We start from the raw sequence: 26,219 nt of genomic DNA, 5'->3' as shown, positions 1-26,219 counted from the left end.
GGCCATCCTGACTTGGTCGATTCTTTCTATTGAGCAGCTGGCCTGAGAACTGTCAGACTAATTTCCCTGACACTCTATAACTAACTCATGCCTGAGCCACGGCCATTCTTTGCCTCAGAGCTGGATCTCATCCCAGAACAATCTTTAAAAGTTTATTTCACTGATCAAAGCAAAATAAGAAAAACCTCTGTGTTCTACTATATTTAGTGTGCTATCCCGTAAGTGAGACTTTGGCAAGAGCAGTGAAATGTAAAGCGCACCCCGCATTTGTAAACTTTTGGATTATTTGCTCTGGAAGGGAGCCAGGGGGTCTGAAGTGCCCGTCCCAGCTCCGGCGCACGGTTCTCCCCCTCCCCTGCTCTGGCTCATGAAGCGTGCAGTGTTGTCCTTCCCTAACAATACACCGAAGAACCTCCATCATGACATTTTAGCACTCAGTAAAGCCAGAAACCAGAGCTGAGGGTGGATTTAAGCCCAGACCAAAGACCCTGCCATCATCTTGGGGTCAGGCCAGCGTGTCAGAGCACATTTCCAGTGCCGCAGCGATGGAGAAGCCCTGCGCCGTGCCTGGTGTGCCGGAGCGCGAGCAAACAGGCAGGGAGGCTCGGAGCCACCCTCCGCACTGCATCGCCTGAAACACCATCAATCTACTGCAACCTGCCTTTATGTGAAAATAGCACAGTGAGGCTCTTCTGGAAGAAATACATACCCCACCTCACCTTGCCAGCTTCCCAGTTATGCTCTGCATTGATAATGTTGCATGAACTGTCCTCGCTCAACCTAATTCCAGCATATCCTTAATTACGATTATAAATTACATGTTTTAGCTTACTCTGCTAACGTGCGATACCTTTATTTTAAGTCAACACACTAGAAAACGGGATGGACAAGCAGATGCTATTCAATCAATTAAAACTGCTCCTTACAAATTGGAAGCCAAAGAAATTCCTTAGCTTGTGTTTTCTGTCATTTTGCAAAAACATACCTGGGTGACAAGGTTAAATCAAGCAAAGGAAATCCCTGGCACTTATCATCCACAGGCATTACTGATAAATTGTGCAGTGGAGGAATAAAGGATTACCTTCTGTATTTTTTCATTACACTTTTCTTTTGTTACAGAATACATAAATCCATTGTGGCACAATGTAATATGTATCATCGTGCTACACCTGTGGACGTTTCATAACGGCTGCCATGTCTGTGCAGTCAGGAATGATAAGTGAACCACCCGTGAATGTTAATGATAGTGATCATTCTGCGGTAACTTGGCTTTCCATCTTCTTTTACAGCCTCAGCGCTGGAGCCAGGGTGGCAAGGTTCAGAAGAGGAAAAAGAAAACAACAGAAGAGGCAAGAGCTTCGGCGGGCTGACGCCAGGGTGTTGCCTGAAGGGTAACGGTGCTCAGAGGCAGCATGGAAACAGGCAGTGTCCTCTCCAGGGGCTCCATTTGCGAAGCAAAATAAAACCTCAACACTTAAAGGACAAAAGGCTTCTGTTCTGAACGAGAAACAAACTTTCCCAAAACCTGCCTTTCCAATCTGGAGCAATTTTAATTTTTAGGTGCTTTTTTTTTTTTTTTTTTTAGCACTGAAGTGGAATTTATAGCACTTAAAGCTCACTGCAAAAAATGGTTGGCATGGTTGAAAGTGTCTGTGAATGACTAAAAACGATTTCCACTTGATCAGCACAAAGTCAAAGTTAAGATTAAAAATCCCAGTTGATGCAATGTACTTAACTTAAGCTGGGTAATTTTTAAGATAAACTGCACAGTGACACAAACCAGAATAACTATGCCAGCCACAATTTTTATTCTGAGTCTAAATGATCTTGCTTTTGTGCATCTCAGGTTAGCCTGGGATAAATCTGTGCTCTGTTGGCTCTGTTCTGACACTACTATAAGCTATCATTAGACATCCAACAAGTCGGCTTCCTGCTCTGCCACCTCCTTGGGGTCCTGCCTCTCCCTACTCACTATCCTGGGAGCCTCGCTTCTTCACTTTGGCATCTATATTAACTTTCTTAAATTTGCGGTTTATGAAAATTCTAAACTATACTTTGCAGATCACCTGCACCCACGTTAACAGGCCTTTTGTGTAGTGCTCCATAAAAAAAACACATTTCAAAGCTTTGAATTGCATTTGTAAGTGTATGGTGAAAGCCTGATACTTTAAAAATGTTTCAAACCTCGATCTATCAGGTATAGCAGAGGTGTGGCTTTGAAAAATACATATATAACAGTCAAAGCAATGTAAACATAGTATCAAAACAGAAAAGAATTGCTACAGGGCACAGAAACTGTATGCCAAATTTCATCTGTGTGCCAACTGGCAGCTGAGCTACAACTCCTGGAAACACCATTAGATCGAGCATGTCAAGTTGTGATAATAAAATTTCCGAGGGAAAAAAGCCCTAATGATAGTACAGATTTATTTTAAGCTACCTTCGCTCAGAGTCTTTCAGGTATTCCTTCACCATCTCAAGACGTCTGCATTTACATGAATGCAGTGCTTTGTTTGACTCCTCCTGACAAATCATACTCGACATCAAAGAGGGCTGTTTGCAAATGCTGGGTTTGACATTGGACAAAGTACTGCTTTCCACAACAGACATTTTCCAAAAACATAACTCGCTAGACTAATGGGCAGTTAGAAGCCAGAATGACTGCCCTCCGTCTTCTCCTTGTGTAACTTTGCCAGAGTCCTTGGAACTTGCCAAATTCGGTCATGCCTGCTTAGCTTGCTCGACTGATTGTGCCAGAAAAGAAAATAAGACACAGATGTATTTGAGCTCTTTGAGATGCCAGTAAGAGAGACAGCTAATGGCTTCATTTCGACCCTCCCCTACCAGCTGGGCACAGGTGGGGGGATAATGAGGTCCCTCTCCCTAATCAAACTCAATTATTTACTACTCTATATAGCCACAAAGACATTCACATTCAGCTCAGAATATAAAATGCACTGTGGGCTACTTCCAACCACCGCCACTGGGTATTTATAACTAACTCAAGTGGCTAAGAGTTTGCCTTGGCAGGAGTTTAAGTGTATAAAGTTCTGCAAACTGTTTCTGCTCAAACATGTCCTGCTGAAACGGGGTCCCTGGCGAGGTTCCATAACTGTCAGCTCGGAAACTGCACAACATCTGAAAATATATCCAATATGCAGGATGGGTGAGATCTGAAATAAAACACCATGCTTCATCATGAAGCTTCTCAGAAGCATCAACTTTTTTCAACAGTGATTCAATATTAATAAACATTACAACTCACAAGCCTGACACAGCAGCAGCTGAAATACTTCAGCATGAGGAGGGGGGGAGGGCGGGGGGAAAGGATGCAAAATATAAAAACACAATTACATGCACTAGTAGGATGACAGGGAAGGAAGAAGATGTAGAATTTACAACAAATCCCTACAAAAATAAGACAGCACGCACATTTAAACTCACAGAAGTAACAACCTTTTGATCAAGTAATTCTCTATCCTAGAGGACACATTAAAAATTCTAATTTAAATCTAACTGTTTACAGAAAGGTATTTACACAGGAAGTACAAGCAATTTCAAATTAACATGTGGACACAGAAAAAACCCAAACCCTCTCAGAAAAGCACTACTACTTAAGATGCAGTTGTCCTATTTCTAATCAGCAGGACCTCCCAAGTTAGAAGGAAGGTCCTCAGATGAGTACAAATTAAGTTAAATCAATAGACCTCACATTCATTTTGCAGGATTTGCAGCTGGACCTTAATCCTGCTACCAGCACTGGTCAGAGACCTGCTGGCCAGGCCAGGATCCTGCTGAGGTCTCTGTGCTCCAGATGGGAACACTGGTGCCATCTCCTCCAAGCCAACATCCCGAAGCTGAGACCACATCTGTTCATTGCATTTAAATACTAACCCCTATTTATGTACTGAGTACAGGCAACAGGGGTTTAGGAAGGAGGCAGTTGAGAAAGAAAGGGGACTCCTTCCACATTAGAAATCATCAATTTAGACTTGTAATGATACAGACTTCTTAACTGGTCTACCTGCAATAAACATTTGTGATCCTTTTTGATTGCATGGAATTAGAATAGAATTTTCTATGTAACTCCTTGCGTTTTTCTGGGGACACTGAAAATGCGGGATTACCTTGAAGACAAAACACTCATGAAATCACAAAATTTAAAAAAATCAAATCCATGGCAATAGCATTGACTCTGGAGAAATGCACACAAGTGAAAGAGATATTCCCTCTTCCAGATAAAACCTGCAGCATTCCTCAGTCAGGCAGAAGGAACTAAATATTCTGCAATCCCACAGGCGGGAAAGTCGGTTGCCTGGCTCAGCTGTGGGACTGTAACCTGCACAAACCAAGCACGGACCTGTAGCCTGACTGGCAAGGCTGCTTCATTCCCTCCCTCTATCAGCTTCCACACGACTGCACCCAGTTCAGCACAGCTGAATATATTTACCTGGAATAACTTATTTGTAAATACTGTGGACAGAATATTTTCTTTTCTAATGACCTAATGCAGTGGAATACAGAGAATGGGCCTTTGGGAAATACACATGGGATTGCTGAAAATTTCTTTCAGTAGGACGCTTTAGAATGTCGCTACGAAACATAGTACACAATAAAGAACATACAAATGTAATTAAATACATCAGAATTTTTTTTTAAATGTCTGATAATTCAAAACTGGAAGCAGCTGTATGGTTGTGAAATGTCAATAACCAGGAAAACCCTATTTGCATTTTCATTCCAAGAGATCCAAACATGAAATATTTTTCCCAAGTAAGAAGTCATTCATACTGCTAGTATTTTCTTATAGTAATTAAGGCGTTCTTATGGTTTAAAGGATTTTTCACTCACACGTAAAGAAAAATAAAAGTGATCAAGCACAGTATGTACCACTCAAATGCTAATTCACTCATAATGACATAGTAAATTCTTCTTGAGCTACAAACCAGACAGCTTCAAGTTTCAGTGGTCGATGGGGTCTTCCTCTTCAAAATTCTGGGCTTTAGAGTGGTATGTCCAGTCCTATTCTAACTGGCATGCTTATTTACTGTTCATTTCTCTCCTCAATCACTGCGTTGTTATTAATGCACTCTGCAACTATTCGTATTTAAAATTACTTGCTTTTCAGTCCACTAACCAGTCTTAAAATGCAAATCTATGACTTTGTCTATCAGGATTTGAAAGATATATGGAATACCCAAACACCACAAGTACACTTTTTTCCTGCTAAAATTCAATCTGTTTTCCCCAAATAACTGAAAAGTCACTAGAAAGATCAGTTCTTAATACCCGTTGCAAAAGGCTCTGGATATCCAACACGAATGACTTCACAATTCTCTTTCTCTGAAGCTATTATATATGTTATTTATTATTCAGAACATATTTTTCAGAAATAAGCAGCAAGGCTGGAGCAAAATTAAGATTATGAGCTCAAACTCTGTGTAAATTCTGAGTATGTACTAGTGGGAGTGCAGCAGTTCAGTGTTCCCCACTAATCACAGGCAGAGGGGTGTATTTCTTCTTCTGTAGGTTCAGACTTAGGGTGACAGGCTCACCCGAGCTGCCGCCAGCAGCATTCGTTCCCTTTTCCACCTGCCTCAGGACAGACCCCGGGGCAGGGCATCATCTGCAGCCAACCGCAAACACACGCGCCCCCCAAATGTCGCTACACTCTGACAAAGAAAAGTAGAAAAGAAAAAAAAAGACCTGAAGGTGGCATGGACACACGGATGTTTCGCAGTGATGGAGAAAGCGAGCACCCATACTCACATGCGAACAAAGAGCGACTGTTTTGCTGCCAGGCCGGGGGAAGAGTACTTTTCAACCAGCGCCAGAGTGCTGAAGCCAAACTTGTGAATGGGTTCATTGGAATCCAAGGGTGGAAAATCTGTGTCAACCTCACCGTCATCCTCAGCAATATGGAGACAGTAGGCATTGACGTTGTCGCTGAAACAAAGACAGACCAAGTTTACTCAGGGGAAGCTAGATGACCAGTTCAGTTCAGCTGATCAATACCAGTCACTAAAAACCAAATCAGCCAGACATGCCTATTACAGGAGTAATATACTTAAAAGCCACTGATGGCATGTAAATACACATGACTCAACTAAGTCCCCACGTATCTTGCTACCATAAGCACATGGTAATAGAAAAGCCCCCAAAGCCTCAGAGTAAAGCAGTGAGTCTCACTTCACCATTAACTGAACTGAAGCAAAATACTGACAGTGATTAGAATATTCTAAAGTCTACAGAAAGTTTAGGGACTTCTCAAAGTATTTCTCCATTTATGAAAAAGTATTTATTTACATGACCATTACATTTTAGAATAAAAGACAAACAAGCAGTGTCTTTCTATCTTTTCATAAAGCAAGCAATTGTGAAAAAGTTTATTGAACGCAGGCTTGAAAAGCAGAGAATGCTCTCAGGCGCGTAAACAGTATCATAAATGACAGGAAAAGTAAAAAAATCTGTTCAACGCAATAGCAGTGATTAGTAGAAAAGCTACCTTTTTCAAATACCTAAGAAGGCCAGTCACTAAAAGCAGTTCCAAATTAGTATAGACTGACAAGCAGAACTAAATAACACAGAAAGTTTTAAACAGCTACAGCGTGAAGAAAATTTGAAAGAAAAATCTAAGCCTCTTTCTTTCCAGATACAAAAGCCCATAGGGAAATAATATATATACCAAACAATATATATACCAAATCGTATTTTACTAACATTAAAATCTATTTCGGCTGTTAATATTTAAATTATTGACCTACAAATAAGCATTCTTTCTTATTGTAAATCTGCCAGCATCCAGGCGTTTTCCACCGCCATGAAGTATAGCTTGAATGTTCACATGGCAGTGTGTTTCTAAACTCTGCAGTTTAAATTTAGAGTTTTAATTGCATGATTGATGCTTAAATTAATTAATTGCAAAGTGTATGCTAATTGTTTAATTGGTCGCTTGATCTATATAGATCATTTTTTGAATTAAATGAGTTGATTTACAAAGTTTATTGATTGGATGTGACAATGAATTATTTCTCTGACTACCTGATTTGCAATTTTCTCAATTAATTCACAAACCTTTGGTTGCAACTGTGCTTTATTGAGAGCGCTTAGTCCAGGTGATCTATACGCACCTTGTCATGACTAAAGACATTTATTATATAAAACAGGTAATAATGATGCATTACTATTAATGTAAACTGTAAATTTGCTAACGAAAAGGTAATCCAGCAATGTTTGTCATATGAATTTTGAAAATTCTGCAATACCATTCAAGAAACTTTCATGAGTCTCTGGACTGTTATGAAGAATGGGAACATCGCTGTAGAATTAATTTTTAACTTCTTCAAGAGTGCTTAAGTAACTTTTAGGGAAACTGGTGAAAGGGAGCGCTGGGAAGAGAATCATTCAGCACACCCTGACCCCCGGAGCAAGCCGGCAGCCAGGAGGCTGTACAGTTCTGCATTGCTGCCAGTCTTTTTAGGAACAAGCTAAACAAAAAAGCTGCAAATAATAGATACAGAGGATCCTGCTTACGCAGTGAGAAATGTCCAGCAGGACTTTCAGGTCCTTCTTTTATTCCACTTACATATCTTAAATCCTATAATGGTTTAGGTGGGAAGACCACCCAATTCCAGCCTCCTGTGACAGGCAGGGACACCTTCCACTAGCCCAGGTTGCTCCAAGCCCTGTCCAGCCTGGCTTTGGACACTGCCAGGGATGGGGCACCCACAGCTGCTCCGGGCAACCAGTACAGGTGTCTGGCCACCCTCACAGTAAAGAATTTCTTCCTTGTATCTAACTAAACCTACCCTCTTCCAGCTTAAAGCCGTTCCCCCTTGTCCTATTGCAACGGTCCCTATTAGAAAGTCTGTCCCCACCTTTCCTACGAGCCCCTTTAGGCACTGGCAGGCTGCAGTAAGGTTTCCCCGGAGCCTTCTCTTCTCGGCTGAACACCTCTCTCAGCCTGTCCTCATAGCAGAGGTGCTCCCGCCCCTGAGCATCTTCGTGGCCTCCTCTGGGCTTGCTCCAGCAGGGGCATGTCCTTCTCATGTTGAGGGAATACAGACACCAAGCTCCACATGCTCCTTCTGTCCGGTTCAACAGAATTCAAAAGTCACCCCACACCATGAGGCTTCCCAGTCTAAGCAGTCACCCAACGCCTGTCTTCCCACAGCTGTGCTCTCCGCCTCACACCGCTGATTGTCTAACCTATTTGTTTGACAGAATTCTGCAATGTGCGGCCTTGTGTGCACTTAAAGCTCTATACAAGTAACATTAACATTTCCATTTGGTACTTGATGCATTTGCATAATTCTCATTAAAGCCAGAGGAACACATAGACACGCAGGCAACAGAACACATTCGGTGCGGTCTCCAAGCAATCCAAGTGCCAAAAAAAGGTGGTGGTAACAACTTATCTTCCGTCAGTTATACTGAAAATACACAATATTGGTTAAATCTCATAAATTAAAGGGGTTACAGATGTCTTAAACATGGAGTGGGTTTCTGAACATTAACACACAATCTGTTGAAAAAAGCCAGCCCAATGGGTAAAGCTGTTCTGCATTTTGAACTTCCACCAGGGTGAGATCAAAGTCCTGAACCTTAGGCTTCATATCACAAGGTTCAAAGTCTTGAGAATCCCAGTTTGCTATGGACAGGATGTAAAAGTTAGGTATAACTGACAGATGTAATACCATTCTTCACTTCTAAAAATAGGGAGTTTATTTGAATTTTGCATCTTACTATTAATTCATTCCTAGAAAGGGATTTAGTTTATTTTTTGCACGTGGAATCATTACAGCACATCTGTCAGGGGTCGGCAAGAGAATGGTCCACTGGGTTATGACCAAAGTTCATATGTAAGAGGCCAGCAACAGAGCTGCTAACACTGTCAGTGGTTCCTCATATCAAGACACTGAATATAGACAAATGTAATACAATTATAACAAAAAAGGCAGCCTAACTGAATACAAAATGTTCCCAAAGCTGTCAACTAGTACTCACTCTCTTCAGAGTCTCACATCTACCTTTTACGAAAAAGAATCAGGCAGTAATATATTCTTTTCCTAAAGACAGAGGGGTTGCTTCTCTTAATTACAAAGTCTACAACCTCCTCATTATTCTCAAATTGCGTCACTGGTAGGTGTATTTGTTATTCTGCACGCATTGTGTATCACACTTGAAGCATTCTCTATATGTATCTTAGTGCAGTGCTCACAATGATCCTGATTTTTTCTTTTATACTCTAAACCGACTAGATCAGGAACAATAGCAAATGGAGGATGTCCAACCTACACAAGCTCTTTCCTTATTTGGAAATTATGAGAATTAGTTTACAATTAACTCACTCCTTGCTACGGGACTGGCAGTCAGCAATGCTAAAAAAAAGATGATGAAAACATGAGAAATAATTAAGAACTACACAAGAAAACAAACTTCTTGCAACCTTGAGGCTCTGCCCCTTCCTCTGAGCATGTATTTCTCAGTTGCTGCTGTTAGACTGTTCGTGGGAACTCACGCCTCCATTATTAATTTTATTATTTCTGTCCTGAGATTTGATTACATTAGACAGCCTCCTTGGCCATGATCACTCTTTGACACATTATAACATCCTATCCTTCAAGGCAGACAGTGAAATTTACTTCCTCCCACTGCTAACTTTTGCTGTGGGCAAAGATGTTTCATGGAATACCTCTACTCATGGGTGCTGTTCCATTTGAGGTGTGCTGTGCTCCTGAAAAATATACACGTGTCCAAAGATTGACATTAGTGGTGTCTTGCTCGTTAAAAAATAAGCTAGTCATACACAAAGGACACTTACAATATAATGAACAGAAATTAATAACAAATTAATGAAATTAATTAATGAACTGCAAATGAAAAGGCACCATCTGCAAATAATTTTCTATTTCTACTCCAGTGTTAAAGAATGACAACTCAAACCGAAAGTGTTTAGCCTCTGAAACATCTCATATGTCTGCTGAGAAGAGCTAAGGGAAATCCTATATCCAAGGCAACAATACCCACAAAACTGTTTTCAGGAGGGGCTGCTTTTCTGTGTTGCCCTGTATCTGCTGAACAGAAATCAACTAACCCTAAAGCAGGGCAGGTCAAGTGACCTCTCAGCACCTCCCTTTCGCCCTTACAACTGTGCCACAGCAGGAGAGATTACTGTGCCCTCAACACTTCTGAAAAATGCTGAAAGAGCAAACTATACAATCCAGTACCACACCCCAAACTATTAATCAAATATTGCAGGAACAACGAAAAAGTGACAATTGGCTCGTACAGAAAAAAAACAAAACTTTTAACCTTCTTTAGATCAGGAAAGTCACCTGCTAGTATCTGTTACCAATAACTCTACAACAAACTATTTTAAGTTCTTATTTTATGTTCTATGACCCAGCAAAACCTGAAGTATTTTACAGAACTGTTTTAAAACCAAAGTTGCTCAGATGAGTGGCTCTGAAGTACCTGTTTTACGTACCTTATGTCACCTACCATGACAAAGTAACAGCTCTAACTGAACAACACGAGTTCTCCAGCACAGCAAATCAAATCCATTATTTAGTCACAGAAATCTTAGGGGCAGGGTTCTTTCACAATGAAGATGTAAGCAATGACTACGAAAGATACTGAAAAATCCACTGATAACTGATGCTAAGATTTCTGAGGACAAGACAGATGTTCTTTACAGCAAAGAGCCAACATGACTGAGGTCAAAGTCTTGTAGAAATTATAAAATACCACATGACAGAGGTTTTTAAACTAAAGAATGCAATTTTATTCACAATTTCAAAGAAAACTAGTATTTATTTTGTTTTCAGGATCCTTATTTGCACATCTTTATTTTAGTGATATCTCCAGGATGATGGCCTGGAAGGACAAGAACCTTTAGCCCCTATACCTGTCAATTCTTAGAAAACCAGAAATATTTTAACAGGTGTATAATGAGTTAAGGTCAGTATGTCAGCAAAATTACAGCAGAAAGCAAGTAAGTGGTAATGCTGCAGTTCTATGACAGAATTCTGACTAGTTTTTGGCATACTCTCTACGGCTAAAATCTATTCTATGGCTTCAGGACAATACTAACAGTACTTCCACGACACGTGTCACCCAGCACAGCGACTGCCCTCTCCATGAAGCTGTAGGAGAAACTGGTACCGTGCAGACAAACCAGAGCCAGAACCGGGGTACCTTCTCTCAGGACAAACAAGAGGGGGAGTTACAGATGAGTTCTGGATTTATTTGACATCCTTGTGATCTTAGCCATTAAGAACACTACCAAAAAATAGATGGGACATAAAACAAAAAATGCCCCTGTGACACCAGAAAAGATAAGATTTGTATTATTTTCACATAGAGCATTTTGAAATTACAATCCGTTTACAGATCCAGGGTTTCATATGCTTATCGTTAAACAGTACCCAGTAGTTTAATTGAAAAAGAAGTGGATATAGATGCATGTATAATGCTCAAAAGGAAATACTGATAAATGTGTAGGTGGTTTCTCTAAGATTTATCTATAAAAACATTGACATGGAAATCCATTTTATTATGCAAAAAGGCTGCAGAGGAGAAAATTAGAGATCAAGAGGTAGTAAAGAAAGAACATTACTTCAGTTTTGGTTCCCGTCCCTCACTTGTATATTGCCAGCATATTAGTCCAATCAGGTCATGCACCTTGGCATTTGCTATCGTCACAACTGTCATGGGCTGTAGTTTGTCTTGGCTTGTGTGCAGTGGGAGGTAGACATCAATTTTTTTGGTTGCCGTTGTACCAACATGACCCTGTCGAGAAAATATATTTCATTAGAATGTATTAAAAAAAAAAAAGTATGACAGAGCTAATACAAAATCTGGTGCAGATGGAATTCTTTTCAGTAGAAAGATTAAAATACACTGCTACAACTTAAAATTGGAAGAAGCTTGAACGTTTAAATTTCAGTTCTTTCACTGCTGTTTAATGTATCTGTAAAAATGATATGAAATATTTGGCAATGATTTCACAGATTTCCATAAAGTGTCTGAAATTCGCTGCAAGATCCCATGTTCTTGCAGGATGGAAAAAAAAAAAAAGAAGAAAAAAAATAATAAAAGGGTGGGATGGGCTGGAAGAGAGAACTGACAAGCCTACCTGAAGCTTCAAAACCGTTTTCCCATTGGTATTTAACACTAGCATTACCCTTGTTTCAACATTTCTGTTTTCTTCTGTAGTTCTTGCCCACTACTTCCAAAGCTCACTCCCCTCAAGTGCAGAAGTACCGACTTACCGTGCCTCACTGCCTCAGCTGGCACCCCCCTGGTACCCAGGCACAGGCATCTTCCACAGCAGTGCCAAAGCAGCCTGTCTCATCACTAGTTACTCTAGTTCTGCAACATGCCAGATCGCCAATGCTACTTCCTTTTTAACGTTCTAGTTCCCCTCCAGCTTTAGTGTGGGACTCTTCCTCCTCCTTTCCCCTTCACCTTCCCGCCCCCGCTGCCTTGCCAGCAGGAGCCAAAGGAGCTCACACCTGGATGCACAACAGGATAAAACCCAGGGAAACTCTCAGCGTACGTAAAAGGGGAGACTGGAGCTTGGCCAGCACGTTGCCACAGAAAGGAGGAGAAGGAAAAGACCACCACAGCTGGCAGTGAGCTACACATAAACCTAAAGTGGAATCTCACAGATGCCACCGATGCGCAGCTCAGGTCACTGTCTGCCAGCCACGCGGGCCGCTCGCCCAAGGGAAATCAAACCGGGCAACATGACCGGAGCAGAAAGTTGGGCAAAAATGAGCGTCGATCACACGTGGAGGTTAAGATGACATTTAAATGACATAAACCTTAGGCTTGACCTGGGGTTACCAAGAGAAGAGCAAAATCGCACACACAACGGAGCCATCGAACTATTTTGAACTATTTGAAGACAACCAAGGAGGATTAACTAATACTGGGTTTTATTGGAGCTCACCACATTAAAAAAATATCTATTTGGCACTGTGGAGATTAACAATTAAATAAAACATAAAATATGTAGCAACATAAAGATCTGTAATGTTTGCATTACAAGAAAAAATGTTTAATCTACTGCAGGCAGGACCATATTTTTAAACCAGTAATCTTTTAAACAGACAAAAGATTGTATATCCTGATCCCCTCTTCAAAACCACCCCTGACATAACTACGCATCTCTATCTATCTCTATACATATATGGGCCTCAAGAAAGTATTATTCAGATTAATCACTCAGAATTCTAAGTAACAGGATAAAAGGATTCAATACTATACATCTATAATGAGAGTATAAAACGGAGTTAAATGCCATGTGCTGATATCAATATATTGTTAAAAAACATTTGATCCTTCAGTGTGATTATAAATTAAGAGAAATATCAGGAATTTAGAGATTAAAGTTATTCATAATAGCATAGCTAAAAGTATTATTAAAATCTATCCAAATGTAATTAATTTGTTTTTAAAAAAAGCATTTTTATAGTGCAGATGCCTCTCCTTCCCATGTTTTTAAGGTAGGAAGGAATCTGTTTTACTTATTTAAAAGGAAACGTTAAGATTTGTAACAGAATAGGTGACATTCCCTCACCTTGTTTGGATCAGCCTTAACAAGCCTCTGGGTGAGCTAGTGTGCCTGGGACTCGTCCGGTACAGCCAGGCCCGTGAACAAACCTCACCAAGGAAATCATGAACACAACAGAACTACAACTTCTAAAAAAATACAGGTTTGTTTACTTTCTTTCTTCACTTGGTTCCCTACTCACAGGACTTATTTTTAAGTCCTCTTAAAAATCCTAAGGCGGTATCAGGTAATGAATCACCAGTCTGAGAGTCTATCCCTGCCCTTGGCCAAGGTACGGACACGCCTGGGGCTGTGAGCATCACTTACGTTACGGTCATGACTGCAGGTACCAGCCAGAACGGGAGACCTGTGGTTTCAACTATATTTGCATTTGAATGAGTAAACAGCAGTTATCAAGAAAATTAATGTGACTTCTTGGCATGCTAAGTTAGCTACATACTTAAATCCGAAGATGGCAGAACCGTAAGGAATGCTTAGCCCTAATAATGGAAAATCTAAGAAAAATCGACAACCAGATGTGAGAGTCAATGCCAAGGTTACAAGTGATACAGACAGCACAAAGCCAGAGAATGGACAAATGAGCCAAGAACTGTAACTAATACCCAAAAAGATGAGATTATTCCATTAGCCCCTACTACAAGTACAGACTGTTTTATAAGCTCATAATCCAATAAACACATGTATTTATAAAACAAACGCATTCTAAGGACCCTGATCTTATGGCTGTCAGAAATATGACTGTAACTTCCCTCAGTCTACCTTTCCCAGTGCTCCCCTTTCTTCTTTGCCCTACACTGTGCTGTTGCTTTGTGTTTGTTGGTTTTTAAATAAACTTCTCTTTGTTCTTCCTCATCTCTAAACCTCCTCTACCTCCTCCAGTTTATTTGTACCGTCTTGCTTGCCCAAACTCTCTCCATTATCGATATCCCCGTTCTCTTACTCACAAACACTCAGCACGAACATCAAGGTGACAGGTGACTTAAACCAGGGGTTATTCATACACGTATCAGGATTCCAACTGTTCTTTGAGCAAGGGAAGCAACACCACCAGCAGCAGTACTGGCAAATGGCTCAAAAGCATCACTATTATTCTCAAGACCTTTGAAGAGGTGAGTGAATTATTTTTATTAATTAAAAGGGCTGTAAAACAGACTGCCATAAGATATTAGAGAGGCTGAAACCTGAGATTTGGAAGCCAATCAGACTATTAGTAATGAGAACATTCATTGCCACGTTAGGTAGGAAACATTAGTGTGGCCTATTACCACGTGGGTCAAGGCTCAGACTGATCAATCACCAAGTCCAGAGGGTCTGGAGGAAATCTCCACTGTGTTTATTGCAAATTGATGATATTTGTTCTGAAGTAGCACTAGAAATCCAAACCATCAGGTACATGTCTACAGAATGGAATGAATCCATACCCTTAGTCTGGTCCTGCAAAATATTAATTGTGTAGGAAGTCCCACAGAGCTCAATTACTTATCTGTGCAAAGCTTATTAGGTAAGGATTTGTAGGTGGTGGGACTGAATAAAAGGGATCCAATTATTAGTCTCAGTGGCCAAGAGTCAAAGACCTAGCCACGCTGGATTTAACTAGTAATAACTTGTGGGTTTTATATGGCGCTTCTAGTCTCTTCTTTAGGAGGAATCATTCAGAACCAGATTACAGACACTACTGGAAGCATAATTACTTTTTTCTCCCAACTAAAAATTGTATTCCAACTGTAAATGCTGAGGAAACCCAGAAGATGAAGTACAATTACCTATATATTCAAAAAGGCAGCATCAAACTTTATTAATAGATCCTGTATAAAATTCAATGGAAAATCTATTCAGGGCCAGGGGCCTTACCATTTGGAGTTTCCTTAATAGCCTCCAATAAATCTGGGAAGCATAAAGGGGCTGTTAAATTAACATTTTCCTGATCTGTCACCTGTGGCATAGTTAATTTGTCAAAAAATTCTTTTAGCTTGTCACTGGACACTGTATATTCTGACAAATGAAGCCTGGAATAAAATTGACAAAATATCTCGTTAATTTTCTAGAAAATCACAAATCTGATTCCATTAAGCTTTTATTGTTAGAGATGTTACATTCCACCAACCCTTTAAGGAAGCAAGGAGTATGATTGCTGTGTATCCAGTTACAATTAAACATAGAAAACTTTCTCAGTATTTTTATTAATTGATTCTCTTAAGGCTATCTAGTACTGTCCTACAGTCTGATCTTGTGAAAATTTCCATTTGCTATTTCTATAGCATTTTCAACTTACTCAAAGCAAAATTATGTTTTATCATCTGCAATTCACTGGAGGAGACATGGCACTGTGCAGTGTACACAGGCTTGAACAGGCAAAAACCCAGGGATACTGTTTCCCAAATTAAACACACAAACAGTGTGCTGTGGACATAAATCACTTCGTTTCTTTATATTTCTCTTTTCTCTATCACCGTCATCAGCATTCTCGGTGGTTGGCACACCATCGTTCTTTGGCACATTACAGCTATTCTTTCTGCTGCTATTCAAGAGCTGCACAGAATTATGTCTGTTATTTGACATTGCTGAAGAGTACAGCCTGTTAATTCCCCAACTTTCTGCTTTCTATTTTTTATACTTTAAATGAAGCAGCTCAATGCACATTTACGTACTTTGATGATAACCAGTGGCTAAGCTTAGGAAATTTATTCCCATTAATTAACAGATTTCTTTTGAAAGAATAACTTGGTATCTAAGACTACTGCTCCTGTGAATCCTTGCTTCTTGTGTTGTCTAAAATCAAGAAAGCCACAAAACAGTACAGTAATACTTGGTGATATATCATAACAGTAGCCAGGCTAATTACAAGAACATAAGCAGCAGCACCAGCACATACATATGTTGCTGGTACTTCTAGACACGAGAGTATGAGGGAAGGATATGACAGGCAACTCAAATGATGAATTCTCATGGATTTTCTAGGATTGTATTTGCAAGCTGTGGTGTTTAATTATATAAATACTGGTTACCACAACTATGACAAGAAAACTGCAGGTAGAATTATCTTAATTGGCTACATATAGTTTTAGAATTATCTGTATCATTAATATTCTGTAATAAAATTAATATGCTTTAAATACAAACACAGTATCTTAAAAAAGAAAAGAATACATATTTAAACTTTTAATAATTCTCACAACACAAGAAGTCTTTCTAAGATTTAAAGTTAACTTTTAATCAAAATCCATGGGAAAATATATATTTCCCTCAAATACCTGATGATGTATATCTTGAATAGATTATTGTGGGGCTACTAATATTCTTCTGCATGATAAAGGAAGTTTGGTACCATCTGTCCATCCCTAGGACAACTTACTCCTAAAATGTAGTTCTGAAGAACTTGCATAATGGGGAGGCAATGAAACAGTCATTCAGAAAAATGCACATGACGTACCCTTCTCACTTCTGATTTGCTTCACTGCACACCACAGTAGAAAATTAAAACAAAGTTCGTAAGCATTTGTTAGAGAAAAGTGATTAATTTTCAACAATAATTTACTGCATCTTCCTGTACAACAGAGTTCTGTGACTAAATGTATCAGTTTAAGATTAGATGTTCTAATGATATAATGCAAAGATTTTACTGAATCATTATTTAGTGGGAGTCATAAAAACCTCTTGAAATTAATCTTTCATGCACATCTAGCTTATCCAAAGTTAGCATTTAATTAGATGGCCTTGGCACAAATGAGCTTACTACTTTATTTGCTCAATCAGTGTATGTCTCTTCAGTAATTATAATTAATTCAAGTCATTGACTCACCTCCCAGCAAACAATGCTAAACATTAGACAAAATGGAAACAAATGCTTATCCTTTTCCAAATGTAAAATGTCTTCTCACTTTTAAACTCAGTGAAATGTTTTTTGGTTTAGGTGACAGGGTATTTAATATACTATGTGAGCCAGCAATCAGCTCCTAAATGTAACTTACCCACATATGTATTTAAACAACATACAGAAGTGGAAAAAATTGAAATATATTAACTCAACATTTACAACACAAACAAAACTTCTAACAGATTACAGCACAGATGTTTATGGCAATACGTAGGGCTGTATTCTTCTAAGACCATCACTGAAAAGCACTATTTTCTACGCTCTTGAATAAAAAAAAAATAATTTTAAAAATGTAGAGCAATTATTTCTTCATCCAAAATAAGTGGGAATAAAACAGTCAGTCATATTCACTCATAAGCAAAACAGCTTTTGAGGGGCTGAGCAGAAAAAGAAGGGCCATGTAAAAAAAAGTTCTGTTTTCTTAAGTTTAGATGACCAAATATCTTAAAAGCTTTCAACAAGCATGTGGCAGAAACCCTCACACTGCAGCGCAATACAAGGACACTGCCGGCATATGGTTCAGAGCGAACACACTGGCAGCAAAGCAAGGTGATGAACATGTTCATCAGCCTCAGCATCTTGAGACCCACACTAGCCAGCAGTGAAACATGTAGCTGCAACTAGTAGATTTTGGTGCACTGAGCAGAATAGCATCTAACATAATATGATGGTTAAATATTTATAGTCTGTTCATTTCATTTGTCCAGTGTTAACAGAGCTGGAGAGAATGCCTGTTCAGTTGAACATTATGTTAATATTCAGGGGCATAACACTAAGCCATAGTGTTTGTATGAAAATACAGGGCAGTTCTACCCCTTTTTTATTCTCCAATGCACCACACGATACCCTACTACGGCAAAAAACAAGGAATGATATTTATTTCATCAGGTGGTTAAGCCATATCAGTATTTTTCATTACTACAGCCATAGGATTACTTCTGTTACGCTCAAGTCACTTATGGAAAACACCAGCAGTGAGGCCACTGGGACAACTGGCTCAACACTGGCAGCAGTGACCACGCTACACTCGGCATGCCTGCCAGTCCCCACAGATTTTCAATGAAGCTTCAAAGTTGTTCCTTCCTGAGGAGTGGATCTCCTTTGTATCGTCCTAGCCTGTGCTGCAGAGTTAGCAGATCACAATGTAAAATTCCATTAACATCGTTAAATACTTAATTTATCTTATTCACACTGTCACTATTCATAAAAATTTAACCCAGTAATTTCCTGTTACACAAAGCATAACAAAGTATGAATATTTAACTACAAGGTAAATAACACACTATTATTTTTTATTCTAAATTGTTGACTTCACTTAGCATGTCTGCTTTGTACAGCACCACACTATTTTTCAATTAAAGGTCCAGATGTTTCAAAGGCTCCAGTAGGCAGCAGCAGTTATGAGAAATGCGCTATCTGCATTGCAATGATCACTACAACATCAGCTCCAGGCTGCATTAACATACTCATGTTTTATTCCAGCCCCCCTCCTAATGTACCAGTTAATTATACAACACACAGCTGAGAAACATAACCTCCAGAGCTGGACAGTTTCCTTCCACGCTTCCACCTGAACAAATTTTTATATACACCTCAAAACTACGATTTACATATATAACCACACAATCAAGTATCTCAAAGTACTTGCCTGCTCTTTCTTGGCATTCACTCGCACAATTAATAAAACTACTTAAGTCCTGAGCAAAGAATAAGACATATAATTCTTGTAACAGCATACTTCAATCATATTAACACACACTCGTTGACACAACTCACTTTAAAAACTGTTTTACTTGAAGTACTATGAATATGATGATTTCTTGTTATTACTTTTTTCTGACAGATCTGATTTGGAATGGAAGTGTCCCTCCGTTATTATGGAGGGGTGGCCTCCACTAAACCCCAAGTTCGTCCCCTTTACAGCCCAGGCCTCACTGACTTTCATCAAGGTATCACTTTCAGGACAAAAGGACCCCGTCCATCTCTCACCCCACCGCGCTCCCATGTCACTTTGCCAGGAGCCAGCAGGAGCTCCTCCTGCACAGCGGGTCAGCACGCTGCCCACAGCACCGCCGGTGCCAGGCACAGGGCCTGGAGCTGCCCTTCTCCAGGGGGCTGCAATTCCCACCGGCTGCGATGGCACTGAGCTAACTGGGGATATTAAACCCTTATCTACTCCGTTCCGATAGTTCTGCTGAAGAATGAAAACACATATCCAAATTTATCAAAACGCAACTGCTACATCTGCAACAAAAATGCATTCATTACACAAAACTATCCTTAGTTTCCATGTAGCGAAGAGAAGGAATAGCCTACTTTAGAAGAATTATTTATATTTTACTTAGTAATCAACATTACAATTTAACACTGAGGAATAGTGCTATTCTTCGTACCAACAAAATGCAACAAAAAACTTATAATTAGAACTACACCATAAACATTATTTGTACGTTAAGAAATACGCCACAACATATTTTAATGAACAGATGCTATACAAAAGATAAATGTTTTCAGAAATATTCAATCCTTAAACAGATCAGCCTCAAATCCTACGCTTCTGTTGCACAAAGCAGACGGCTTAAGTTCCTCGAGGACATTAGCCAACCTTAGGTGGAACATTTTTAATACATCACCGTGTCACTTTTTAATGTGCCACAATCTATTAACCACATGGCAAACTAACAGGGATTTTTAAAATATGGGTTTTATAGCTTTGTGCTGGTGATTAATTAAATAAATAGCCAGCATTTCACAAATCATCCCTCTAATTAGTCTAAACCAGATACTTTGCATTCACTGGCATTATTGCCATCTGAAGCTCACAGAAGGGCAGTAGCGCTATGAGGACGAGTCTGTGCACTCCGGAGCACATCGTCACCGCGCAGCCCGGGCTGGCACGGCACCGCGCAGCCCCGCGGCAGAGGTACCGTCTTCACAGGTGCTGCAGTCAGCTGGAATTTGACTCCAGCTGCTTGGAAAAGATGTTCTGTGTAATTATTCTCCCTCATCCTGAAGGAAACAATCGAGATAACAAAGAAAACAGAGCTGTATCTGGAATTTGACCTGAAGTAGCAAAGTTGTATGTTGCAGAAAATGAACAAATATTAAAGGCAGATGCTAGAAAAAATTTATGAGCTAAATGACATATTTTCTGTCAAAACATTTCAAAGTTGAAGCTACAACTAATTACATGCAGTCCGTTCAAAGAAGCCAAGGAAGGCTTATCATTAAAATGACTCAATTATTCTTAAAAAGAAAGGGAAAATCATCAATAAAACCTGCCTGAAATCTCATCATTTTTACTGTGCCTATCTAGATAGATCATTTCCCCCAGAGCTCAAATTAAACTCTTAATAGTTAATACGTTCCAGTTTTACTACAGGTTCTTCCCCAAATTATTATTAACTGGAATTTCCTATCTAGGAAGTTTTACATGTGGAAATATGTTCTGCAGTGTTTAGTGACACTATCGCAACAGCTTTTCCCCCTCAATTTAAAAACCATCAGAGAGATGGAAAATGACATAGCAGTCAGGCTACTCACGAAGATGGGATTTTATCTCCTCTACCTGGCGACTTCCAGTCACTAAACCTGCCCCCTAAACCCATGTCTCCTCACACTGGGGAAGACACCTGCATTATTCGGCGAGGCTCCAGGAGCAAGTACATGCCGCTGGGCTGGGGACGTCCCTCAGGCCAGCAGGGGCCTGACCCGCTGTGACCAACGCGACACCCCGCTCTGCCCGCAGCACCCCCACTGCCGGCAGCAGCAGAGCAGCTTGCCACACGTGAGGCCGGCCCACGTCACCTCCTCTGGCTTAGTTCATATGAGAAAAAAGTCATGGGAATAAAAAGCGCAGCCCTCAGAAAATGATCTATAATAAATAATCCTAGGGCTGAATTACACCAAGAAAAATTATGTAGATTTGGACTTGGTTATATTACTTGTCAGTGAGATATTCTCATTTAATCAAACTAAATTTAAACAATTGCACTTCCAGCAATACAAGTCAAAGTTTTTGTACTACAAAAATTGATTAACAAAAGAATAAATGCCTTAGTTTTATTTAACAGCACTATTTCCTCTTTTTTGCAAGAAGAACAGAGTCCAATTCCAAGAAAAATACTAAAGCCTCTTCAGGAAGGGATGTCTCAGCTGCCTCCTCCAGTTTGATGATTTCTCTTCAGAGCTTAAGAAACATGGCAACCCTGCAATACCAGGGTTGGCTGCCAAATCGCATTTAAAGCCGCGGAACCCACTCCCGCGTTCCTCTGGCCAGAGCAGCGGCAGCTCAGGCTTGGCACATCCAGCGAGCCCCACAGCCAAGGGGGTGCCAGCAGCGCCGGGAGCACAGCAGCAGGCACGCTGCCTTTCCAGCACTGAGGGGGTGGCCAAGAGCTGGGCAGCTGAGAAAAATTATTTTTTAAATTTTTTTTTAAATTTTATATATATATAAATAAAAGATATTGCAAATCTTATCGAATAAAGATTTGCAAGACCCAAGACTTAATTCTACCCTTTCCCAGCAATTAAAAAAAAAAAACCCAGCCTAACCCAACTCAACCCAAAAAATCCCTCAAGTCCACATCACAAGTTCAGACCTTGGATTTATCTTTTCAAGAAATTTGAAGTTCTAATTAACTGTATTGATAGCAACCTAACAGATTTTCTGTGGCTGACTTGACACTCTGTTTTTACTAGCAGTATGACTGCAAAAAGAATTGACTGGCTAGGAAAATTTCATACCACTTCTTTTGGAAAATAATATTTACATTACATATAAATGTGCACTGAAATTCTATGTTATTTTCCTAATTAAGTACTGTTTTCCCTATTATTGTGCCCACAAAATTACTTTTATAAATACATTTTACACAGTATATTTTATACATTCTGCAACGATACAAATGACTCAGACTTTACAGTTGAGAAAAAACCTGGACTCACAGCTTTCTGCAGAGTTAATATTCTCATGATACTTTTCAGAAGACTGGCCTAATAATTCCAGTATGGCTAAAATATCTCTGATAATTATACCTTTTCTCCATAAATTTTCTTTACATTTTTATCTTGAAATGGAAAAGATCTTTACTTCCTACTCATGCCCACTTCATTCAGCACTAACGCTCCATTTCCCTTTGGAAATGCCCCCTTCAAACAAGCCAGGCATGACCCCTGCTGTCCTAACGGAAGGGCTGGGCTCTCACCTGAGGTCATTTCAAGCCAAATGCCATTTAAACCAATTATTTAAAAAAAGAAATAAATGCATTCTGTGTGTAGGGAACCTGTATCAGCATTCCAGATGACCACAATATTGGGGGAAGAACTGCAGGACTAAGACTTTTCAACTCTTACATTACACCTCTCTCCCTGAAACTGAGTAGGTGCTGCTATGCCACCTTTTCATCCATCACGAAGTACCAGCCTTAAAAAATGGATCTCTTCTGCTCAACTGCAATAGCCATGTGTCGTTTAAGTGGTACCTTTAAAAAAAACTACTGAAAAGTTTAACCTTAGGAAGATTTTGCCCTTCAAATATTGCATGTGAAAATGCACTGATGGGCTAGTTCAAGCAAGTTTAATTCATACAGGATTAAAGTCTGTTCTCCTGCAGATGACACCACTAAAAAAAACCCCAAAACCCATTATCAAAAAACCTCACACCACTCTGAAATGCAAGACACAGTAAGAGGGTTTCACAACACTTTTCTACATAAAGTGTTTTCAACACTTTTTTCCCCAGGACTTAGTCCCCCATCATATAATCATATCACATCATATACATTGTATAATAAATTCAAACTCTACAGAGAGTAGCTACTGAGAATTATTTACCTATTTGTTTCAGATAGGTAAATAAAACAATCTCACATGGAAAAAAACGAGACCATTATATCACCTTTACAAATTCTAAGTAGGAAATATTTAATGAAATCTTAAATAAATACATAATAATTCAATAAAATCTCAATTTATAATGGAAACAAAAGTAAAACAATTACTACTCCATTTATATTTAATGTTTAATTACAAAACCAGAATTCTTTGGTTGTGATATTATGGTCCTTGAAGAGACCCATAGGAGTCCTTACTCCATAATTAGTGTCAATGTTTTAAAATTATTTTTCAAGTACAAAGGTCAGAGTACAGACATACTCTAAAAGACTATCCTCTGAGAAATCAAAAGAAACCTAACCCAATACCTTATTTCCCTCAGAAATCTTTCTCACAATAAACATGTCTGTTAAATGTATATAACCAACCCCCCTGCAAACAGCAGACATTAAAAACATTTGCTAATAAAACATTATCCATATTACTTTGGCTGTTAAGAACCTTAACTTGTGAATACATTTTTTATTTGGTTTGATCTGTAATTAAGGGAAAGATAATGACATTAGTAAATTGCTAAAAATCAATTAGACAGCATAAAATGCAATATGATTCAGCCAAAAGATTAACAAGTATGTTATAAAAACTATTTTAAAATTCTTTAATTCTAATTAAGCTTGCTTTAAATGACCATGATCTAAAAAAAAAGAGGCTTTTTATTTAAATGCATCACCAAACTGGTCATTCATTAAAATTTTCCTGTATGTTTCATTGTACCAGCTGTTGTTCTTCCTTTTTAATTTTTTTTTTTTAAGTAAGATTTCATGCTAAGAAAAATAATTTGGACGTTTTGTAAGAGCTCCCATAAAACTCTCAGGTCCTCTATTGACACCAGGCAAAGTCAGAACCATTTAATGAGCTCCCAATTGTATTCACAATGGTCTTCGCTTCATGGCATTTGTTGAAATTAAAATATTCAAAGCAGAATTACAATTTCTCCCACAAAAGCAAAGGCCTGTAACTTTACACTTAAACGTGCGCCTTCTACTTGTTGCTTCTTAATCAAAGAAACTGCGAGGTAAGGCAACCAACACCCAACCCAGCTCAGGCTTAACCTCCCCATAAAGCATCCCGGTCTTACAGAAACAGTTACTGACAAATGGTGGTTTACAGGTATTTTAAACTTTCTTTTATTGGTGTCTACGCTAGAGTTCAATGGAGCATGAGGGATGTCATGATGCCATCGACTCAGGAGACAAATTTGAAGCCATGTAGCCTTCTTAAAATTACACAATAATTTTAGTGTCTTATAACACTGCCTTCAATACATCAAGCATAAGATTAATTTTTTTTTTCTTTGCTACAGGAAGAATGTAGTGTTTGACATGCGTCCTTACTAACCATAGCACACCCCACTATTTTATTCACATATTTCATTAACTTCAACATTTCTCCAGTGCTCACACCTCTTTAGAGAGGAGTGTGCCAGTTTACAAGCGGCTGAGGTGAAAAGAACCTTTCAAGAGAAAAGCATATTATAATAGGCATTTACAATCAAGCTTAAACATAATCTTCTTGATAACGGTGCATATAAGGATTGAAGGGATGAGACGTTAATACAGGGAGGCTGCAGGAAGAGGTCGGGCAGGAGAGGCAGTGGGTGCTGGCCGCAGAGCGCAGGCACCGGTGCAACCATTTACCCAGTGTTCCCTGAAAGGCTACACAGCAAAGAGCTGGGAACTCTCAGCAGGCTACTATTTTATTATTAAAGTATTCTACAAAGGATAATTAAATAATACATTTGGATTTGTTACAGCACTGCCTTTTGTCTGTCCGTAGATTAACTAAACTGAGCACTTTGTGATGAATATACAATACCAGGATGGGTTTTTTTGCAAGTAACAAATTCATAAGGAAAGACACATCAACAGACACAGCACCATGCAATAAGCTTGTATCCAATTTGAGCGCTATCTGATCTCAACAGATTTTAAGTACAGTTTTATTTTAACCAAATTTACCAGCAACCTCCCTAAGATCAATCAACAGCATCTTCAGTAAGGTATTAACATCTGCTTTTTCATATTCTTTCAAAACAACAAAGTATCTCTTCTTCCCTCTTCTGGCCCCCAGGGAAGTACAGAGAAGAGTGAAGTTAATTACGTACTCACACGCAGCACAGCAAATCAGTTAAATTAAACCTGTATTTCACCTAAAGTTGTATGGAGTGCAAACAACATTACTAACTTTTCTAATTTCATACTCTAGTACTCCCAAGTAAATAAAAGAGAGGGGGAAAAAAAAAAAAGTAAAGTTTTCCTACAAATAGAAACTGTCACTTACTAGGATGTGATCTTTTCAGCTCATGCATCCTAAATGCATGCAGAGATATTATATGCACTTTCTATTTAGCAATTTAATTATATCTTTGCAGCCAGAGAGTGGCAATGGTTTGCAGTAATAATCAGGTGAAAGCATTCTCACATTAATATGCTGGAATCCGATGTGTTAATTTGATGCAACTTTGCGTTGACAATATGTGATTAATTTGTTCTAAGGCTAGCTATGCTCCGAGCTCTGACAGTTTAAAATGCTGGGTTTCTTTATCCATATCACTATTTGACACGCCTTAGCCCACTGCTTTGCTAGGACCACTGTTAATTTGTAATGAACTGGCTTTTCAGGGGGCTCCTTCATTTTTAATTCTGTCAGTGTCACCTCCTTGAGGAAAATTATAAGTTTCCTTAGGTGTGATTACTGCCAAGTGCTGCTGATAAGAGGTTTGAGAAAACAGGGTTTTATAAAGAAGTCAGTATTTAATCTGCTGAAACAGATTTATTGCCTCTAGACAGATAAATATAATAGAAAGTTCCTTCATTTAAAAGTAATTTCAAGTTCTCCTTTACCTCCAGCCCCAAAATAAGAACACCT

The 26,219-nt window shown here is 39.2% G+C and overlaps 1 protein-coding gene across 3 annotated transcripts in view; it reads right to left on the bottom strand.

Annotated features, from left to right (window-relative positions):
- MAPKAP1 (MAPK associated protein 1) overlaps positions 1 to 26,219 on the bottom strand; it is a 107,325-nt gene that overhangs the window by 49,892 nt on the left and 31,214 nt on the right. For all 3 annotated transcript variants that reach the window (XM_056351215.1, XM_056351213.1, XM_056351214.1), the window contains exons 5-6: positions 11,621 to 11,793; positions 5,770 to 5,946 (exon numbers count right to left, since the gene is read on the bottom strand). In XM_056351215.1, the coding sequence (XP_056207190.1) occupies positions 5,770 to 5,946; positions 11,621 to 11,793 (350 nt within the window). The remainder of the gene's footprint in view (positions 1 to 5,769; positions 5,947 to 11,620; positions 11,794 to 26,219) is intronic.

Source organism: Falco biarmicus, chromosome 9, assembly GCF_023638135.1.
Source record: "Falco biarmicus isolate bFalBia1 chromosome 9, bFalBia1.pri, whole genome shotgun sequence".
NCBI classification, from domain to species: domain Eukaryota; kingdom Metazoa; phylum Chordata; class Aves; order Falconiformes; family Falconidae; genus Falco; species Falco biarmicus.
The sequence above is the reverse complement of the archived record's forward strand: the minus strand, read 5'-3'. Positions and strand labels throughout refer to the sequence as shown.